The 17,222-nt window shown below is 46.7% G+C and overlaps 1 protein-coding gene across 3 annotated transcripts in view; it reads left to right on the top strand.

Annotated features, from left to right (window-relative positions):
* Positions 1-17,222, top strand: part of PLS3 (plastin 3) — a 50,012-nt gene that overhangs the window by 14,138 nt on the left and 18,652 nt on the right. For 2 of the 3 annotated variants that reach the window (XM_053989827.1, XM_053989829.1), the window contains exon 2: positions 15,283-15,369. In XM_053989827.1, the coding sequence (XP_053845802.1) occupies positions 15,303-15,369 (67 nt within the window). In that variant the 5' untranslated portion in view covers positions 15,283-15,302. Of the gene's footprint in view, positions 1-4,546; positions 4,571-15,282; positions 15,370-17,222 lie in introns of those variants that run through there. The other variant, XM_053989828.1, reaches the window with a different exon arrangement.

Below are 17,222 nucleotides of genomic sequence, written 5' to 3'. Positions count from 1 at the left end.
CTCCAAGTTCCTTCCAGTGGCTTGTCCTTTGGCTCAAATATGTAGCAGACAGCATGGGAAAGTGCCTCAGAACTGGTGATGCCCTGCTCAGGCCTGCAGGACTGGCCGGAGAGTTCCAAAGGCACTGCAGACTCCTGCAGTGTTTTCTGTGCTGGCTTCTGCCCTGGGAAGTGCAGCTCACCTGGCAACTGCTTTTCCAGGGGATGTGCAGAAAGGGTTTCCAGGTAATCTCTTAATTTCTTTCTCCCTTTACAAAAGACCCCTATCCAATGCTAGACTCCCCATGGCCCATGATCTCCAGAGAATAACTTGTTCACTTTTTTTCCACTTATCCCCTCTCCACACCCACTTTTTTTGTCTTTTGAATTTAATAAAGTGGGTGACTCAGTACTAAATATAAAGCCTCCTGCTTCCGGCATCATCTGCCTGTGGCTCATTTCCTGGAGCTGACATCAGTTGAAGCCTCCCGATTTCCTTATGAAAAAGCAAGACATGAAATAGCCTTTGCGCAGTGATCTGGACACACTTGTGGACTTCTTTGGTGACTGCTTGGCTCCCTGATCTAAGCTGTGAATAATTAGCTGGTTAATTGCTAAGCTGAGCACTGGTGGAGCACAGGGTAAATCGGGCAAGTCCTCACATCTGTTTTGCACTGCAAAATCATACTCAAGTTTGCAGGCGCTTTTTAAATAAAGACCAACTTTCAGTCCCTCCTGCATATGCAAGGTTTTTATTAAATAAGCATGAGCCTGACTAATGTCTTGCTTTCTTCCAGATGACAGGCTCGCTGACAGAGCAGCTCAGGAAGCTTTTAAGGGGGAAATCTAGCAAAGATGGACCTGTTTTTTCTTTAGAAAGACTGATAAACTGAGGAGTTAAGGTCAAATGCTTGCTCCTTGGTTGTCACATCTTTCATAGCTGTTTACATTGGTGGGATATACACTGCCATTGGTTGGCACTGAGGGAGAGAGCAAAAAGTGCATAAACCCTGAATTTGTATCAAAAAGCACAGGTGAGAGTCTTTCTATCTGTTCATAATTTAATTAAAATCCTTACATTTAAAAGAGATTGTGGACAGAACTGGAGGAGGGGAACATCTTGCACATGGTAAATGGTCACTGATGTCAGTCCCAAATGGGCTGGAGGCTGGCCACTCACCTTTGCTGTCTAAAGCCCTGGCTCACAGAACATGGTGTTTTTTCTCTGGTGAAGCAGACTATTTAAGTTAACTGGTTTTCTCTTTCAGTTAGGTACTCTTTTGAACTTCTCCCCCTTCTCTCTCTTTCTCTCTGTCTTTTTCTCTTTCAATTTTTTTTTGTAAGGAGAGGGGATGTTCCTGAAAATCCTTGATTTGCAGCACCAGCGCAGGCAGGAGACTGAGCCACCTTTGCAACTCCTGAAGGTTTGCCAAGGTCTTCTGATGCTCTGTTGGCTCTGGGATCTCCTGAGGCTGCTGTGGCCCAGCCCTCTGGCCATGGAGGTTTCTCTAGCTTGGGGATGCTGGAGTGGACCAGCATGTCCTATACTCCCATGGCTGGTTGACAGTGGGGCTGGCTGTATCCCAGCAAATAGATATTTTAGGCAGGAGCTAGAAGTACCAGCAGTTAAAACCCATCCCAAAAATCACTGGGACAGATGTAGCATGCCCAGGGACTTGTTCATCACCATGGATTTCATCACCAGTTATCTTGAACAGCTTCCAACATTAGCATGGTATGTCTTGGCGTTAGTGAGGAAAACACTGCTTCGGAGTGGGCAGGAAAACTTGGTGTCCAAAAGCAGATGGTTGTCTTCTTCTAGACTCACTGGAGAGAGCAGTGGGGCTGCACAGCCCACTGTAGCCAAAGGCCAGCACACTGGATGAGCTCCCTTCCTCCCTAGAATTTTGCCAAAGGGTCTGTTCTTGAGGGTTTGTGGTGAAAGATGACTCCTGAATTTACCCTTTCTGCTCCCCTGTCACCTGGAAGGCAGCAGCTGCCACTCCCACAGCCATCACTGAGTACCTTCTGGAGGGCAAATATGTATTAGTGGCCTCCCAGTGAAACTTGGCAGCTGGAGCTGTGGAGATGTGTCCCCTTGCGCAATGATGTGCTGGAGGAATCCTGCCAGTGCTAGAAGTTCTCTTTGTGCATAAACCTACATCACAATGTTCCATGCAGGGGAGTGGATGTGTCACTGAGCACCTCAAGCACCTTCTTCTTCCCTAAAAGGCTCTTTTTAAAGCGGGATGAAGAGGAAAATACACTGGTATACTGGCTCTACCAAAAAAATTCCTATTTTGGAAGAGTGGGGAGTGGTGTGAGACCAGGCGTGTCGAGGAAGTCTGCTGGGAGTGCCCGGGGAACTGTGCGTTCGCTGCCTGCCGTCACCACACCCTGGCGTGCTGAGTCTCGGGACATGACGTGGGGATGAGTGGTGCTGGCACCACTGAGGTGCTATTTTAGGTTTGACTGTAATTGCAGGTTGGACCGCCAGGACTGGATTTTGAGTATTCACAGAGCAGAGTGCTCTTAAAGCTCTGGAAAAACTGGCTATCTCTGATCCTTTGCAAATGTAGGAGATGGGTATTTCACGTGCACTGTGCATGAATTGAACTCCTTGTGGTGGAGCCACTGAGGACCTGTGCTAGCTGGTGACGGGGCAGGGATGTCCTCTCCCTCTCAGTCAGAGGGAATGATTACACCTGATAGCCCTGTAGGATGCTTTACATGTACCTGGAAAAGGAAAAGTGGGTAAGCAGAGGTCTGAAGAACCATGGGCTGGTGGCTTTTAGGCGTCTCCCTCTGCAGTGCTAATCTGCCACCTGCACACCTGCAGGTGCTGCCTTGCTGTTCCAGCAACATAGATGACAGAGACAAGGAGAAGAGGCTTTTCTTTTCCCCCAAAAGCAGACATTGCTTGTGCAATGATAGAAAGTCACAACCTGGTTTGGGAGCTGGGCTCTGGCATGCTCTCCCCAGGAGCTGTCAAGCCCCGAAGCCTGGCTAACCCTTACGAGATGAATTTATGCTGTGCAATATACTCACATGTAGGATGGAAAGTAGAGACACTAAACTTCATGAGATGAGGTTTTTCATTTTTGTTGCATGATTGCCCCTAGACTTCACAGGATGGATGCAGTCCCTGGTTTTGGTCAGAGCAGGCAGTTGGGTTCCCTGCACTCGGAGGTGGATGCGATGCTGAAGCTGCTGATGCTGCTGGTGCAAGTCAGAGCAGAGTTGAAGTTGCTTTTCCCTAAACCCTGTCTGATGTGCACTCAGCGTGGTCTCTGTGGACTGCAGAAGTGTTTTTCCAATCTAACTTCTTTCTTTTTAAGTTGCAGCTGCAGTTCTGGGCATAAAACCCTCTATTTTGGTTTCCATGATGTTTACGTCCTGAGGAAGCTGGCAGGCTGTGGGTTAGGGTTAGGTTTTTTGTTTTGTTTTGTTTGTTGGGGTGTGTTTTATGCCTCTTTTGAAACTTTTCAGCTGGAAGCTAAATTTTCAGGTGATACCTAAGAAATGGTACCAGGTAGTGACTCACTTTCCTGGCTGGTGTAATTTTTAAAGAGAAACAACAAAAAAATCACCCAGTGACCATAATTTTTAGAACAGTCATGAGTTCTTCAAATTTTTTACTAATTCAAATATTGTGTTTATTAGTAAATGACATATTTTCCTTTAAGCTATGGAAATGCTCAAACATTATGGACTTAACAGGAATAGAAATCTCTGAAATATATGATTATAGTTTGGAAAGCTGACTTAACCTTTCTGGTGATTGATTCTGCTCCTGTTCATTGCATCAGCAGCATACAGTACATGATGTTTCTGTTGCTTGTGTCTTCCTGGCTGGCAGCAGATGTCTGTTCCTGTTTCATCTAGAGCAGACAAGGATTAATTGCTGAGGTAATGCAATATATTACAGTATGGGCCAGTTCTGAACTCTGTATTTAATTTAATCTAATTTATTCAGACCATTTAAATTTTTTTTTTTGTTTTGTTTTTGAGGAACTATGAGGTGAAATAGCAGGCAGCATCCTCCTTCAGTGCAGACTAAGGCCAAATAGGTCTGGATCCTTAGTATTCTATGAGCTTCTGGTTGTTTGAAAGACACCATAAAATAAGTAAATAAAGCCAAATACAAGCTCTGCGTTGCTGTTTGACTGGACACACTGACAGCTAGCAAATCAAAATCCATTTGTTTTAAAGAGTAAAGAGCAGTAGAGGGCTTTTTGTTCAGGTTTTTTTTGTTTGTTTGTTTTTAATTAATTTAAAAAATAGTTTGCTTACCTAAAAGCTCTGTATCTTACTGCTTCCTAATCCCAAGTGCCAGGCAATAAAAGACCAAGAGCTGTTTTATGGGGGGAATCCCCTCTGGGTGCCCCGTGCTCACGGGATGCTCGGGCCGCTGTCGCGCATCTCTTGGCGGCATGACCGCATCCCTGGAAGCGACCTCCCATCGCTGGGCGGGGAGGGAGGGAGCAAGGAATGCTGGCTGCCCAGCTCCGGGCTGGGGGCGTGGGAGACGCTTCAGCGCTCGGGCCGGGCCAGGGAGCGATTCGCCTTCCCGGGGAGGAGAGAGAGGAGCGGTAAGGAATGCTGAGAAGGTGTCCCGGGAAGGGCTGGCTGCGCGCTGCCGGCGCTCTGGGTGCAGGCCCGTGCCAGAGATTGTCCTGCAACGACTTGTGTTGCTTTGCTTTTCTCTGCAAAAAGTCTTGCGATTCCTCCTGCTGTAGTAGATAGAGGAAAACAGCTGAGGGCAGAGCGAACTTCAGGTTTTGATGTGTCAAGGTTTGGAGTTTATCGGTGCACCTGACGCGTGCGGACAGCAGCGGCGAGGCTGCCACCGGCTGTGCATCAGCGAGAGTTTCATGTTTTGGGCGAGGGCTCAGGGCGTCTTCTCAGAACTCTGGGACATGGCTTGTTCCATCTCAGTCTGCAGCAGGCTTTTACAAAGCAGAGCTGCTTAATCTTACATGTTAAAGTGTTAAATATTTAAACCTCTCTCTTGCAGAAAGTGCGAGGGGCTCTGAGTGCTTTTAGGAAATGACTGGAGGCTGCTGGCTCTGGTGGCTACTGAGCTTTTTGGGGTCTTTTCACCTGGAGAGGTTGGGCTCTGAATGCTGCCTTGCCATTCCAGCTGGAATGGCATGAGGCATTACAGGCTGGCAGGATTTAATTTCCTAACAGAGGAGTTGATCTTGCTTGCTGTGGTTTCTGGCTATGCCTGATGCTGGAAGCCAGTGTAGACCCTCTCTAAACACTTTAGTAGTCACTACCAGCTTAAAACACTTGCATACCAGTGTTCAATACTTTTAAGTATTGAACTGAAATGCTGAATTTTTTGTTCTAAAAACTTCATTTGTCTGCAAATCTGCAAAACACTTCTAGTACAGCTTTTCCACGTCCTAATTTTGTTTGTACTGAATGTATTGCTCTGAGGTATTGATAAGTTATGTTTTATTGAACCGATACTATATTATCTCTTAGCCAAAAGGCTAAGAAGAGATATTTTACCCTGCATTTATTCTGCAAAGCATCTGTCTCTCAAGAATGATTTCCACAGCTGGAGGACTCTCACACCCTCCTGAAATTCAAAGTAGTGGTGAGGTTGCATGCTGTTTACAGTGCATACACCTCTTTAACCACAACATCTGTCCTAGGGGTATTGGGCACTGGCTGAGCTGGGAAACAGAGGGAGAAGGAGGAGGAAGAGGAGGCAAAGCAGCTTGAAGGGACCTAAGGAGAAGTTAGTGCTCGTCTCCAGGAGTGCCTGATGCATTTTCCTAGCCTTGATGCTAGATGCATTTATGCTAATGAGAGTGCATTTTGTGGAGGTTATTAATGCTTCTCCAAAGTCCAAGAGCCATGAACTACAGCTTGCCTGATCCTGAACTGGTGACTGCTGTCTTTGGCTCCCCATCGCTCCTCCCCATATTAAGTTAAATTATAGAGAAAAGTGGGGAACACCCTGCAGTTAGACTAAATGTGATTTCACTGTCATTGCAACCTCCTGGGAGGCAAAGCCAGCAGCTTTCCTTCACTTCTGGCCATTTCACATTAATTTTTGAGATTAATGTTTCTGATTTTGTGAAGAGTAGATAGGATCTACACTATCTATTCTACAGTAAATAAGTGGTGAATTTACAGAGATTTTTCCTACTTCATAAGCCACTAGGACAGCTATGTAGTGACACTGATTTATTGCAGTCTGATGTTGCTTTCTTGCTCTGAAACAAGTTAATTTGACTTATTTCCCTTTTTTCCCCAAGTGCTTTCTAAACAAGATCACAGACAGCAGGGGAAGGATGGAAAATGTGTGGAAAAATTTTCCTTTATGTGTGGCTTTTTCTAGTTAAAGATCTGTTACTGAAATTCCTAGGGTTTAAGAAACTTTTGAAACATAATTACAACACTTAGGGTACGGTTTGTAGTTTCTAGTGTTTTGTTTCTTATTTAAGAAAACAGTAATTGACACATTTCTCTCACTGTTTATCATCTGGGCAGCCAGAATTTCAGCCTTGGCTGTGCTCTTTCCAGACAGCTCTGTTTACCTTCAACTGATAAAACAGTTTGCAAGCTGGTTGACCACAGCTGTACCTTCTAAAAGGTGGCAGAGAACCCACCCTCCCAAAACTAATAGCTGAAACTCCCTGTTGCCCAGCTTGCCAGGGATCAGCACCGTCATGCCGGGTGTTTGGCTTGCAGGAGCTTGTTTGCTGGTGTTGAATAAGCAGTGACTGTACTGTGATTTAATTTAGGGATCTGGTTGATTCCCCCACCTGGGCGGGGGGGAAGTTTAACAGACTGAGTAATGCTTCTTGCTTTATCGTGGCACACTGGCTATCAGTCCCTTTACCTGCCAAAGGCCCTACCTGAGGGCAGAGCTGGAGGTGCTGGGGGCATGGAGAGCGTTCTGGGCTGCATGGGCTTTGCAGGGCTTTATCCAGCTGCTCCTGAACCAGGCTGCACGCTCAGGTCTGCAGCCCACCTTGTAAGGGGCGCCTTTGGGGCTGAATATTGGGAAATCAAGAGACATATGCTTAAAGCATGTTAAGGGTAACCTGCAGGTCCCAGCAAGCAAGTCCCAATCGCTTCTGGGGAAGAAAAGTTGCTCAGATTCAGCCTTGTGAACTTCATTCCTTCTTGCTTATGCTGCCAGGGAACCCACTGTCTTTTACACTATTGCTCTGAGAGTCCCCTCATAAAATGAGGGATGCTGAGTTTTTGCAATGGATGGTAAGAGATGGGTCCTTTCTTTAAGACATTTATGGTTAAGGTACAGAATAAGCAGAAGGAAGTGTTAATGCTGCTCATTTTTTTAGGGAACTACGCAGGAATAAGAATTAGTATCAACATAAGAATTTCCTGAGAGGCTTGCATGACTTTTCTGTGTCTGAGCCAGGAATTTAAATGAAGCCTTCTGAGTTTCAGTCCATTAGTGACACCTGACCTCAGCCCCTCTCTCTTTTACCTTCTTGCACTTAAGTTTAAATAATCTCTGAATGCTGTTTGCTTTTGCAAGTTCCAGGTAGATGAGTGTTCAGCTCTTCCTTTCCTGAGACGTCTTGAAAGGATCACCTGTTCCATGTTGTACTAGCTAGGTAATGAGAATATTGCTCTTCTGTTTCCACTGACATGAACAAACTATTTCAAAAGTTAGTTAAGCCAATCTAGTGGGTTATGATTTCAAATGTTCTCTAACCCTGGAGTAGCTGCTCTACTAAAACTGGAGGTGTGTCAAAATGCAACACTTAGTAGGAGTATTTGTCAAAAAGGCTTTTAAAGATTGGTTCAGTGGTGCCTTGAGCAGTATTTTATCTGTTTTCTCTTGAGCCCTGTAGATCATAAGTACTCTGTAGATATGTGTAATAGATTTTGAGCAAGGTCTGTGTGCTGTAGCTGTGAGCCTGCAGCATGATGGGGGGGTGTGAGTGCAGTTGGTCTCCTCTGTATCCATCCCTCCATCCCTCCATCCCACTTGGCCCTGGTCTTCCATGACAGGAGCCTTCAAAGAGTGTAAGGTCTGCAGAAAGCTTTTAGTTCTTCCTTCCATTTGTCCCACAGTAGCTTTATGTTTCTGTTCAGCCTTTTTCTGGGTAGATGAGAGTAACCAAGCGTCCATCCACTCTGCTTCAGGATTGCATCTTACCCCTTAATGTGCATCAGAGGCACCTCTGGCTCAGAGGACAGGGATGTGTTGGGGGAAATTTCATTGAGGGCTGGAGAAGCTTTATTTTTTCCTTTCCTTGGGCAATATGAGTGGAAGCATTTGTGTTCTTCTGACTTGTGCTTCCTTCCAGCCTCTGGGCAATTCGATATCACGTGGCCAAGCATCCTCAGCTGCTTGCTCTCTGTCTGTTTTCTCTTATCTGTGGGACAGAGGGATTAGTGTACTTGAATCCCTGTGAATTTCTGTTCATATCCCCATCTTTCAGTATTTTGGATGCTGCTGTGGAGGACATGGCTCCCCTGGGCTTTTATCAAGGGGCTGATTCCTATTTGATGCTGTGAGCAAGTTTGATGCTGATTTTGGGTTTTTTCTGGGTGCTGGCTACAGTTCAGTTCTGATCATGCTGATCATTATCCAGGCCTGACCGCACCCCAAAGAGCTTCCTCGGCTGTGCAGGGCTGTCAAAGGCATGTAAATTGGCTGATGGCTCAGCAGTTGCTTTTACTAAGGATTTAAGATGATTGAAGCTAGTGAATCTGGTTTTGTCATGAAGGGAGAGAAAACACTTGGACCAGCATGCCAAAGGAGAAGGACCAGGTTGTCCAGGCTGTCAGTGGATGTAGGGGTAGTGGTTCAAGTCTGAGCAGGAGGCATAGGAACAGTGATTTGCTGCATTTGTTCCCATACTGTTGGAGTGGCCAACAGTTCCCATACTGTTGGAGTGCCTCTGCAGCCCAGATCCCTGCTGGGCATCTACCCAAGTGCTGCTCAGAAGAATACCTGGCATCACTCTGTGCAGGTCTAGCTAGGAGAAACTGAGCTTCTAACCTGGATTTGCTGGAGGAACATACTTGTCCAGAGGTGGATACCCCATTGAGACACGCCTCCAAATCCAGAGAGAACCTCTGGCAAGCTAAGAGCAGTGACTAACTCCAACATGTGTGTCTGCTCCTGATGGATTTGGCAGATTTTTCCCCTGCAGCAGTGGTGAGTTGTGCAACAACTGGAGCAAAGTTTCACAGTCCACTCCCAGGTGAACATAAGCATAGCAGGGAACTCGCCTCTCCCAGCATGACAGTTTCAGGAGTCTGAAAGCATATAAAGCAAAGCCTTCTGATGGGACTTCTGCTGTTTTAGAGGTGCTTCAGAAACAGCAGCTGGAGGTAATCTCAATATGGAATTGGGATGAAGTGACCTGAAGGGTGCCTGTGCAGTGGGAATCTCTATCTGCAGTCCTGTGTCCTTTCCCTGTGATGCAGCTGGCGGGCTGCACAGCCAGCATGGATCAGTCAAAAGGTGCCCTGTGTGTAAAGGCAGTAGCTTGAGGGAGCTGGAGAGCTGGGTGGTGTAAGGTGGTCAATTCAAATAGCTAGGCAAGCTTAAAGTAATTCAGAATTAAAATTGAATTCATGCAGTTGGTCTTGGCCTGTTGGGGTGAGCTTTATGGTGCTTTGCATGGCCAAGAAAAGCTGAATTAAGAGTGAAATAAAGGTAGTTTTGGCTCATGGCTTTGCAGGTGTTAGAGTACAGTGGTGTTCAATAGTTAAAGCACTGCAGACCTGACAGCAGAGCTGTAGATTCACTGCTGTTGAGCCTGATGTGTATGGGGCTGGGAAGACTTTAGTGAAGGGGGGATCCACAGATGAGAGATGCAGCTACTCAGCCGAATCTGGCACCACAAAGCAATGCCTGCTCAAAGCATTGTGTGCCTCTCTCTTCCCGAGGCAGGGAAAGCAGCTCCCTGAGTGGATAGGAGCACCACAGTGATTGTGAGCACAAGAACCACTTTTGTGCAAAGAGCAACACCAAATTGATTTCAGAATCAGCATCATCATGCTGATGGTAAGGGGTTAGACTCCACCATGGTGGAGGCTCTCTAGATGGAGTAGCATCTGCTGATGACTGCTCTTACCAGGATGTCACCTATCACCAAAGTGTGGTGAAGGTCTGGTTTCAGCCTGTACCCCTGACCAGTGGCTGTCTGGAAGGTAATTGCCAATTAAAAGTTTATGTGCTTCCATCAGCTTGGTGTTTGCTAATAACCACATCCAGGGTGTGGGTGCTGTCTTGTAGGAATTTGATGAGCAAAACACTGTGGTGAGCATTTGACACAAACTGATTATGAGCAAGAGAGGATGGATTTTATGATAGGTTTTCATTTACAGGCCATCAATCCCTCTGCTCTCCTGTCTCCCTCCAAAGCATTGGAAACTATTTACCTCAGGGGACTCATGAGACCAAGTCTGTGCACTGCAATGTCCTCCTGTTGCTGTCAGGTTTGGGACTCTTGTCTCTGAAACCCCAAAGGCTTTGCTTGGTCTGGACCAGTAAGTGCAGCCATCAGAGCTGATGGATGAGATGGGAGTGGATGTCTGTGCCCTCTCCTGCCTGCAAACATTGCCAAGAGCAGCGTGAGCCCAGGCCTGTGCCTGTGAGGAGGGTTCCTGCAGTGTCAGGAGGTCGCTGCAGCTTCCTCTGCAGCTTCCAGTCACCTGGGATGGGATGCAAAGAAAACTCACGCTTGTATCCTTGCAAGTGACTCTTCCCTCACTGTCCTGAGGGTGGCTGTTCTGGACTGTCCTGGCAACTCTGGAGCTTGCAGAGCCCCTCTGGGATGGGCACAATGCTGCTGGCTGCTTTCAGAAGGGGCTGGGGAGGCTGAAGAGGGGAGTGCACACAGCCACCCCACTCTGCGATGCAGCTCGCTCTTAGCAGGGACCAGCCCTACCTGCAGAACAGGGAGGAAAAGGAGCATTAGGTGAGCCACAGGAAGCCTGGGGGCTGGATCCTGTGTCAGCTCAATCACCGGGTTTCCTCCAAATTGGCCAGGCAGCTGCGTCAGTGCCCAAGCCCCAGGGCTCTGGCACTTGCTGTGGCTGTGAGGGGACTGAGTGCCTGGCTGTCCCATTGCTTATTCCAAAAGATATATGCTGGGTTAGCGGTCACAGGTATGTGGGGTTTGGGTATTTTTAATTAGCTAATGCTAATGACTTGTCTTCTGATGTGAGGAGCTTTTGTCATGAAAAGGGAGCAAAACCACAGGTTCCTCAGAAACGGGGAATGCACACGGAGTGAGTCACTGCTCCAGACTAGGTCTAGCTCACTTGTTGTGTTGGATTTTATTTTTTTTTTTTTAGATTGGGTGGAAATAGGACATACTACTAATACCTTTTTGTTGACTCTTTAACGTGTCTCTGCACTGGCCTGTTTGAGTAAACAAGTTGATATTGTTCATCAGTCATTGAAGAAATTGATATTGTTAATCAGTCATTGTAGAGATATTAAAGTAAGGCAGGCCTGGAAGGGACGAAGCACTCAGTTTTCAGAGTAACACAGAGCTCCTAAGAAAGTAAATTCTTCCATTTGGATCAGCAGCAAATTCCAGCTCTGTTTCTGTTGGAAGTGTTCAAGTGGCTGTCAGGAAATATTTGGTTGTCATGTGCTTTCAAATTTGAATTAATCTGCCAACTTTAAAGACGTACAAATGTCTGAATATCCCCCCTTCATCAGTTTTCTACCAATCCTCTGTAGGATGCAGCTTCCACAGCTTCCCCTCTTGGGGAAGAGTCTTGAGAACATTTTTCTCTGTGCTTGAGTGTTTTTAAGTTGCTGTCTGAGCAGTTAATCCACCCAAATATCCTGGTTAGCTTCTGGCACTTGTGCTGGAAGTGCTGAGTGCCTCAGCAGAGGCATCCCTCCAGCGACAGCCCCTGCAGTGGCCTGTCCCCAGGTGGCTCACAGCTGTCAAAACACACGCTGGGACAGCTTTCCTTGACCTGCCCCTATTGCAGTTCTGCAAATAAACTAACCCCAGTTCGGTGACTGCAGTGTGTTTAGAACCTGTAAAATTTGTTTGCACAAGAACTTTATGCAGCCAGTCTCAGGGAAGGAGTTGATATTCCAAAACCTGACTTGTACTTAAAGCAGCTCTGATCTGTATCCCAGGTAGTCTTCAGAGGACAGAAAAGGCTGCACTGTCTGCCAGCCACGCTCTTCTAGGTAGGTAGGTGCCTTTGTGCATCCATGTGTGACAGAGCTGCCCTTGCTTTTCTTCTGTGGGGTGAGGGATGAAGGCAGGATGAGGGATCTGGAGCAGTGATTGCTTCCTTGTACACTTTGTTTATCTGTGCATTGACTGATGGGCTGTCAGCCACCAGACTAAAACTTTTCTCTTGTTCTGAAATGTGAACTCATCTCTGCCTGTCATACCCTGGTGGAGGCTTCCTTGCAGCAGGAGTGAGTGTGACATGGCCAGGCGTGAGCAGCGTGGTGTGTCCCCACAGGGCTTCGAGTGAAGCAGCTGATGTGTGATCCCTGTGCCAGTGTGATAAAAGGGCCTTTTATGTCCCACAAGACAAAGCCTCTTGTTTAAAAATGCAACTGAATGAAAAACACGATTCTGAATGCCCTAGACTCAGCTATTAAAAACAAACAATCATAAAACCCCCCACACAACATGAAAAAGAAAAGCTGCCCTGCCCCCAGCCCAGTGTCCCAATGATGGTGTAATACCTCTTCATTGCAGAAAATCTCTGTACAATTGCTTTGGGAGCTTGTAACTTTGTGGCCCACTAACCTTTCCATGGACTGTTTTGTTACAACACCCTTTCCCCTTCACAGACAGCCCTGACAAGGTCAGGTGTCTGCTTTTTCTCTGCTGGTTTGAATTCTTCCTCCCTCCTCTCAAGCAGTGAAACAGAAGGAAGAAGTGATATTATAAAAACTGAGAGTTAAACCTGTTTTATGGACTGAGCTGAACAGTCTAGGGACTGGAAGGAATTTTTTTTTTTTTTAAGTCAAGACCGATACAAACAACCGTAGAGCATATCCAGAGCATAGTATTTACCTGATAAAGCCAGAGCAACATTTTTAAAAGCTCTTGGCTTATGGTGGTGTTTGCTGCTTCTTTTGGTGTTAAAGATGTTAGAGATAGCAGCAAATTAAATTCCAATTAAGTGGTTAGGTGCTTTGGGAAATCCCTTTTTAAGGGAAATCCTCATGGTTTGAAAACAAATTGGTGCAAATGAGAATGAGGAAGAGGGCAGAACTTGTGGAGGAGCTTTGGTTGAATTTTCAGTCTGTAGTTCAGCCTCTCCAACCTGGCAGCTCATGCCACCTGCCTGCATAGCCAAATCTGGCTCTGTTCTTGGTAGCATTCTCCAAGTGTTTCTGCCAGTTGTGAAATCCATCTTTTGTATCATGCAACAAGCTTGCTCTGAGCTGATTTTCTTGCTTAGCAACTCCTTTATCCCCTGGAAATAGCCAGGTTTTGGTGGCACTGAGGCTTGGCTGAGGCACCCATGAGAGTGCTGCTGGGAAGGGGCTGCTCCAGGAATGGAGATAGATCCCAGACTGGACATCAAGCAAGACAGTCAGTGCTGCACACAGTATTCCTGCATCTTGCAGGGACCTGCATGGTAGCATTGCCTTGGTCAATTAGCCTTTTTACTGTGAAACAGTAAAAAAAAATTATAAGACTTTTTTTTTCCTCTGTCAGTCTAATGCACCTTTGCTGTGATTCTTCCCTCTGCCCCATTTTTTCAACTTGAGCCCAATGAAGTTTGTTGTCTTGCTGTTGGTGGCTTTTACTGACTGTTCAACATCTTGTTGTGCCTGCTAATGCTGGGAGGTGGGGTCTGAAGTGCTTCCCTTCATGTCTCTGCAGTGATGCAACTCTTGTTGGCTTTCTCTGCTGTGAGCACCTGTCTGAGCTGCTTTCCCAGGCTGCCACACCTGCCCATCGCTCTCATCTCCAACAACTTCATTCTTTCCAGACTGAGTGAAGTGTTACAGAAAATGAATATTTACAGCTACAGGCAAACTTGTGTTCTTAAGTTAAGGAGTGCTTGTGAAGGCAGCTGGGAGTCTCAGACAAAAGAGGGTTGCTAATCAGAGCACAGGCATTTGTTAAACTGAGCCTCTTGTTGCTTGAGCCTTGAGCCAGAGCCAGCCTGTTCAGGATCCTGCCTTCTGACAGTCTGTAAACCTCAATCCACCCCTCATCCTTTTGCTTACAAAGGAGGAGGCAGCTGTCTGTTCCCATAGGCAGAGGAGGAACCTTTTATTTCTCAGCTTCAGGATTGTAGTGAACAATGTGGGAGCTGGAAAATCCCAGGATGCAAATCTCATTTGAAGTCGCACCAAGCCTGCCTAAAAATCCCCATTACAGACCCTGAGCTAGAGCTAGCAGGGGTGTTAGCATGTGCTTATCAGTGTCTGTGTTTCTGTTCCTTGTTGCATCAATCACTGCTCTCTCATGGTCGTGTCAGCCAGAGTGCCACCAGGGCATCCATGCCCTGTCACGAATGTCTGGGATGGGGATGTGCGTAGGTGTCTGACCTTCTCCCATCCCTGTGGTGATACCTCCTGTCCAGGCTGGCTGGGTGGCACCTCATCAGCACTTGGAAAGGAGGATGATGGCAGATGGGTGGAGGAACTCTGTGCTTCATCCTCTCTGTTTCTTAAACACCAAGCAGATCTGATCCAAGTGGAGTTTCTGTGAACTCGGGTTTTCACTGTTTCTCATGCCTGCTCTTCTGTGCTTGCTCATGGTGCTTCTGCCATTCAGGGCAACAGTGGCCATGTAAACAGCCTGCTCCTTTTACTTTTTGGGAGTCTGACTTCGGGGAAACAAGCAGGTGTTGATTCAAACAGCTTTCTTGCAGAAGAACAAGCTATTTTCTTTTTGCAAACAGTACCAGGTATACTACTTTGTGCCAAAACACCTGCTCCATATACTGTTCAGAGTCTTTAATTTGGGTTTGGTAGCTGTGTGCTCGCTATTAATATTTTAACACTGGATTCTGATTTTGTTCCAAGTTGTGGAAAATCTCTGGAGATGTGAGTTCTGACCTACAGAATACACTGACAGCAGGTACCTGCATAGTAACAGCAGAGTCATAAAATAATATACAGAGCTAAATATTAACAAGGCTAATGGGCTTTTTGACTTGTTAAAGAGTGTATTTCCCATCTCTGAGTTTGACACATCTGTTTTCTTAGTGGAAAGATAAACGTGGTTCCAGGAATTCTGGTGACACTGGTGCTGATTGTTGCTATGCTGCTGTTGGAAATTGTGTGTTGTTGAATGCAGCCTGGTTTCATACAGTGTTCTTTTTCTCTCTTTAGGTACTCCCTAAATTCATGAGATGGCCAACACCATGCAAATCTCCAAAGATGAGCTGGAGGAACTCAAGGAGGCTTTTGCTAAAGTTGGTAAGTCACACCAAGGAGGGCACCTTGCTCCTGTCTGCTGCACATTTGAATTGGATTTATCCCACCTCTGTGACAAGCAGCAGTGCCAGCAGGATGTGGGCATTCTGCTGCTCTTGTGATTGTCTCTGTGCCAGGGAGTCCCTTGGCAGCTTTGTTGCTTCTGACTTGTCACTTTGGCCAAGGGGCACAGAGGCAGGGACACGGGCAGTCTGGCTATCAGGGAGCACTGGCAGACAGCCTTGCACTCTTGCTCCAGGGTGGGTTTTGCTGCTTCCTGATGGCAGAAGAAATATCCAAACAGGTTTTGCATTGCTTTGGCCTTGGCAGCACTTCAAGGCTTGGTTCTAGTGTCATTTGTTTGGCAGATTGGCTGAGCTCTGTGCATGGTCAGTGTAGGTGCTGCATTTCTGGCTTGTGCGGGCGCATTTTGGGGCTTGTAAGCAAAACCGAATTTGTTTACCTGCCCTCATGGAGCAGCTTGTGATGATGATCAATGCCTTGTGCTGAGCACACCTCCAATGCCCTCTGGTGGCTCCATCTCTGCTCACCTCCCTCAGCCTGCCGTGCTCCAGGGGCTGCACAGCCTCCTCCAGGGGCTGCTCCGCCTGCCTGCCAGCTTTCCCCCTGTGCTGGCATCGCAGAAGCCTCTGGCAGGCTGCTTCAGGAAGCTGAAATGGGCAAAAAACTGACATAATGGAAAAAATGGTTTTCTGTTGGTTTAGTTTCTTGATATGGCTTACTGAAGGATCAGAGAACCAGCAGGGAGGGGTGGGATGGGCGCTGGAGCGCAGCCGTGGGGGACTGAGGTCAGTGTGTGCAGCTGGGGAACCACACCCGGGACTGGCACTGGCCAGGATCGAGTTGCACAAGTGGTGAGAACCAGCATTTTGTTTTCCTAACTGGACCATGGGCATCACTTGAGCACTGGTTATATATATAAAATCATAGTTGCCTCTTATCTGTTTTGGGTGGTACCACCCTCTAGGGCAGGGTGGCTGTGAAAACTTTCACTTGCTCAGAATTTCCAGTCTCCAGAGAGAAATGTGAACTTCAGAGGCAACTGATTCTCATAGAGCAGTATCCCCTGTTGGAACTTGAAGGAAGTTGCATTTTAAGGAGTTCCCTCTCCTCTCTTGCTCTTTAGACTTTGGCAGCCGGTAGAAGTGACCTGCCACAGAGGGAGATGTTCCCTGGGAAGAAGCATAGTGTTTCTCTGTCTAATGTGCCTCTTAGTGCAGATCTCAATAAAGCTGGGATGTAGGCAGCCTGTTCTGTCCTTGGATACATTTAAAATTATTAACCTCTCTGGAATGTGGTGGCTTTTTGTCATTAGTGTGGGGGAAATGATCAAGATTAGGTTGGAAACAGAGAAACGCCAGTCGAATCCTGGTTTGTTGTAGGAAACCAGCTCACCCTGCTCAGGAGGTGGGCCCCTGTTTGGTTTTAAATTATAAAGGTGGTGTCAGAACTTAACTATTAATGAGAAATGTGCTAATTATCCTAGACATACCCACAAATGAGATAGGATCTGCTAGTTCTTTTCAGCTGCCTTGTTTTGTGTGCTTTAGGCATGGTAGAGCCCGCGATCATGTGGGACACACCTGTCAGGAGCGTCTTTAATGCTCTCATTCCCTTTATTCTTGCCTAAAGGAGCCATGTTTGCCCTGGGATATAGAACTGGTCACTGGCTGGGTGACTACTGCCTTTCACTGTGAACTTCTAATAGCATCTTCAGTGAATGTGAACAGAAGCTGGACTAAGACTGCTATGTAAAATTAAGCCTCTTTTTTATCTCCCAGCTATCTGGAAGATTTGGAATACAGCTGAGAGCCATGGTTATAGCAAAACTCAGC

This window comes from Vidua macroura, chromosome 14 (assembly GCF_024509145.1).
Source record: "Vidua macroura isolate BioBank_ID:100142 chromosome 14, ASM2450914v1, whole genome shotgun sequence".
NCBI classification, from domain to species: domain Eukaryota; kingdom Metazoa; phylum Chordata; class Aves; order Passeriformes; family Viduidae; genus Vidua; species Vidua macroura.
This window is presented reverse-complemented; position numbering and strand designations above follow the sequence as displayed.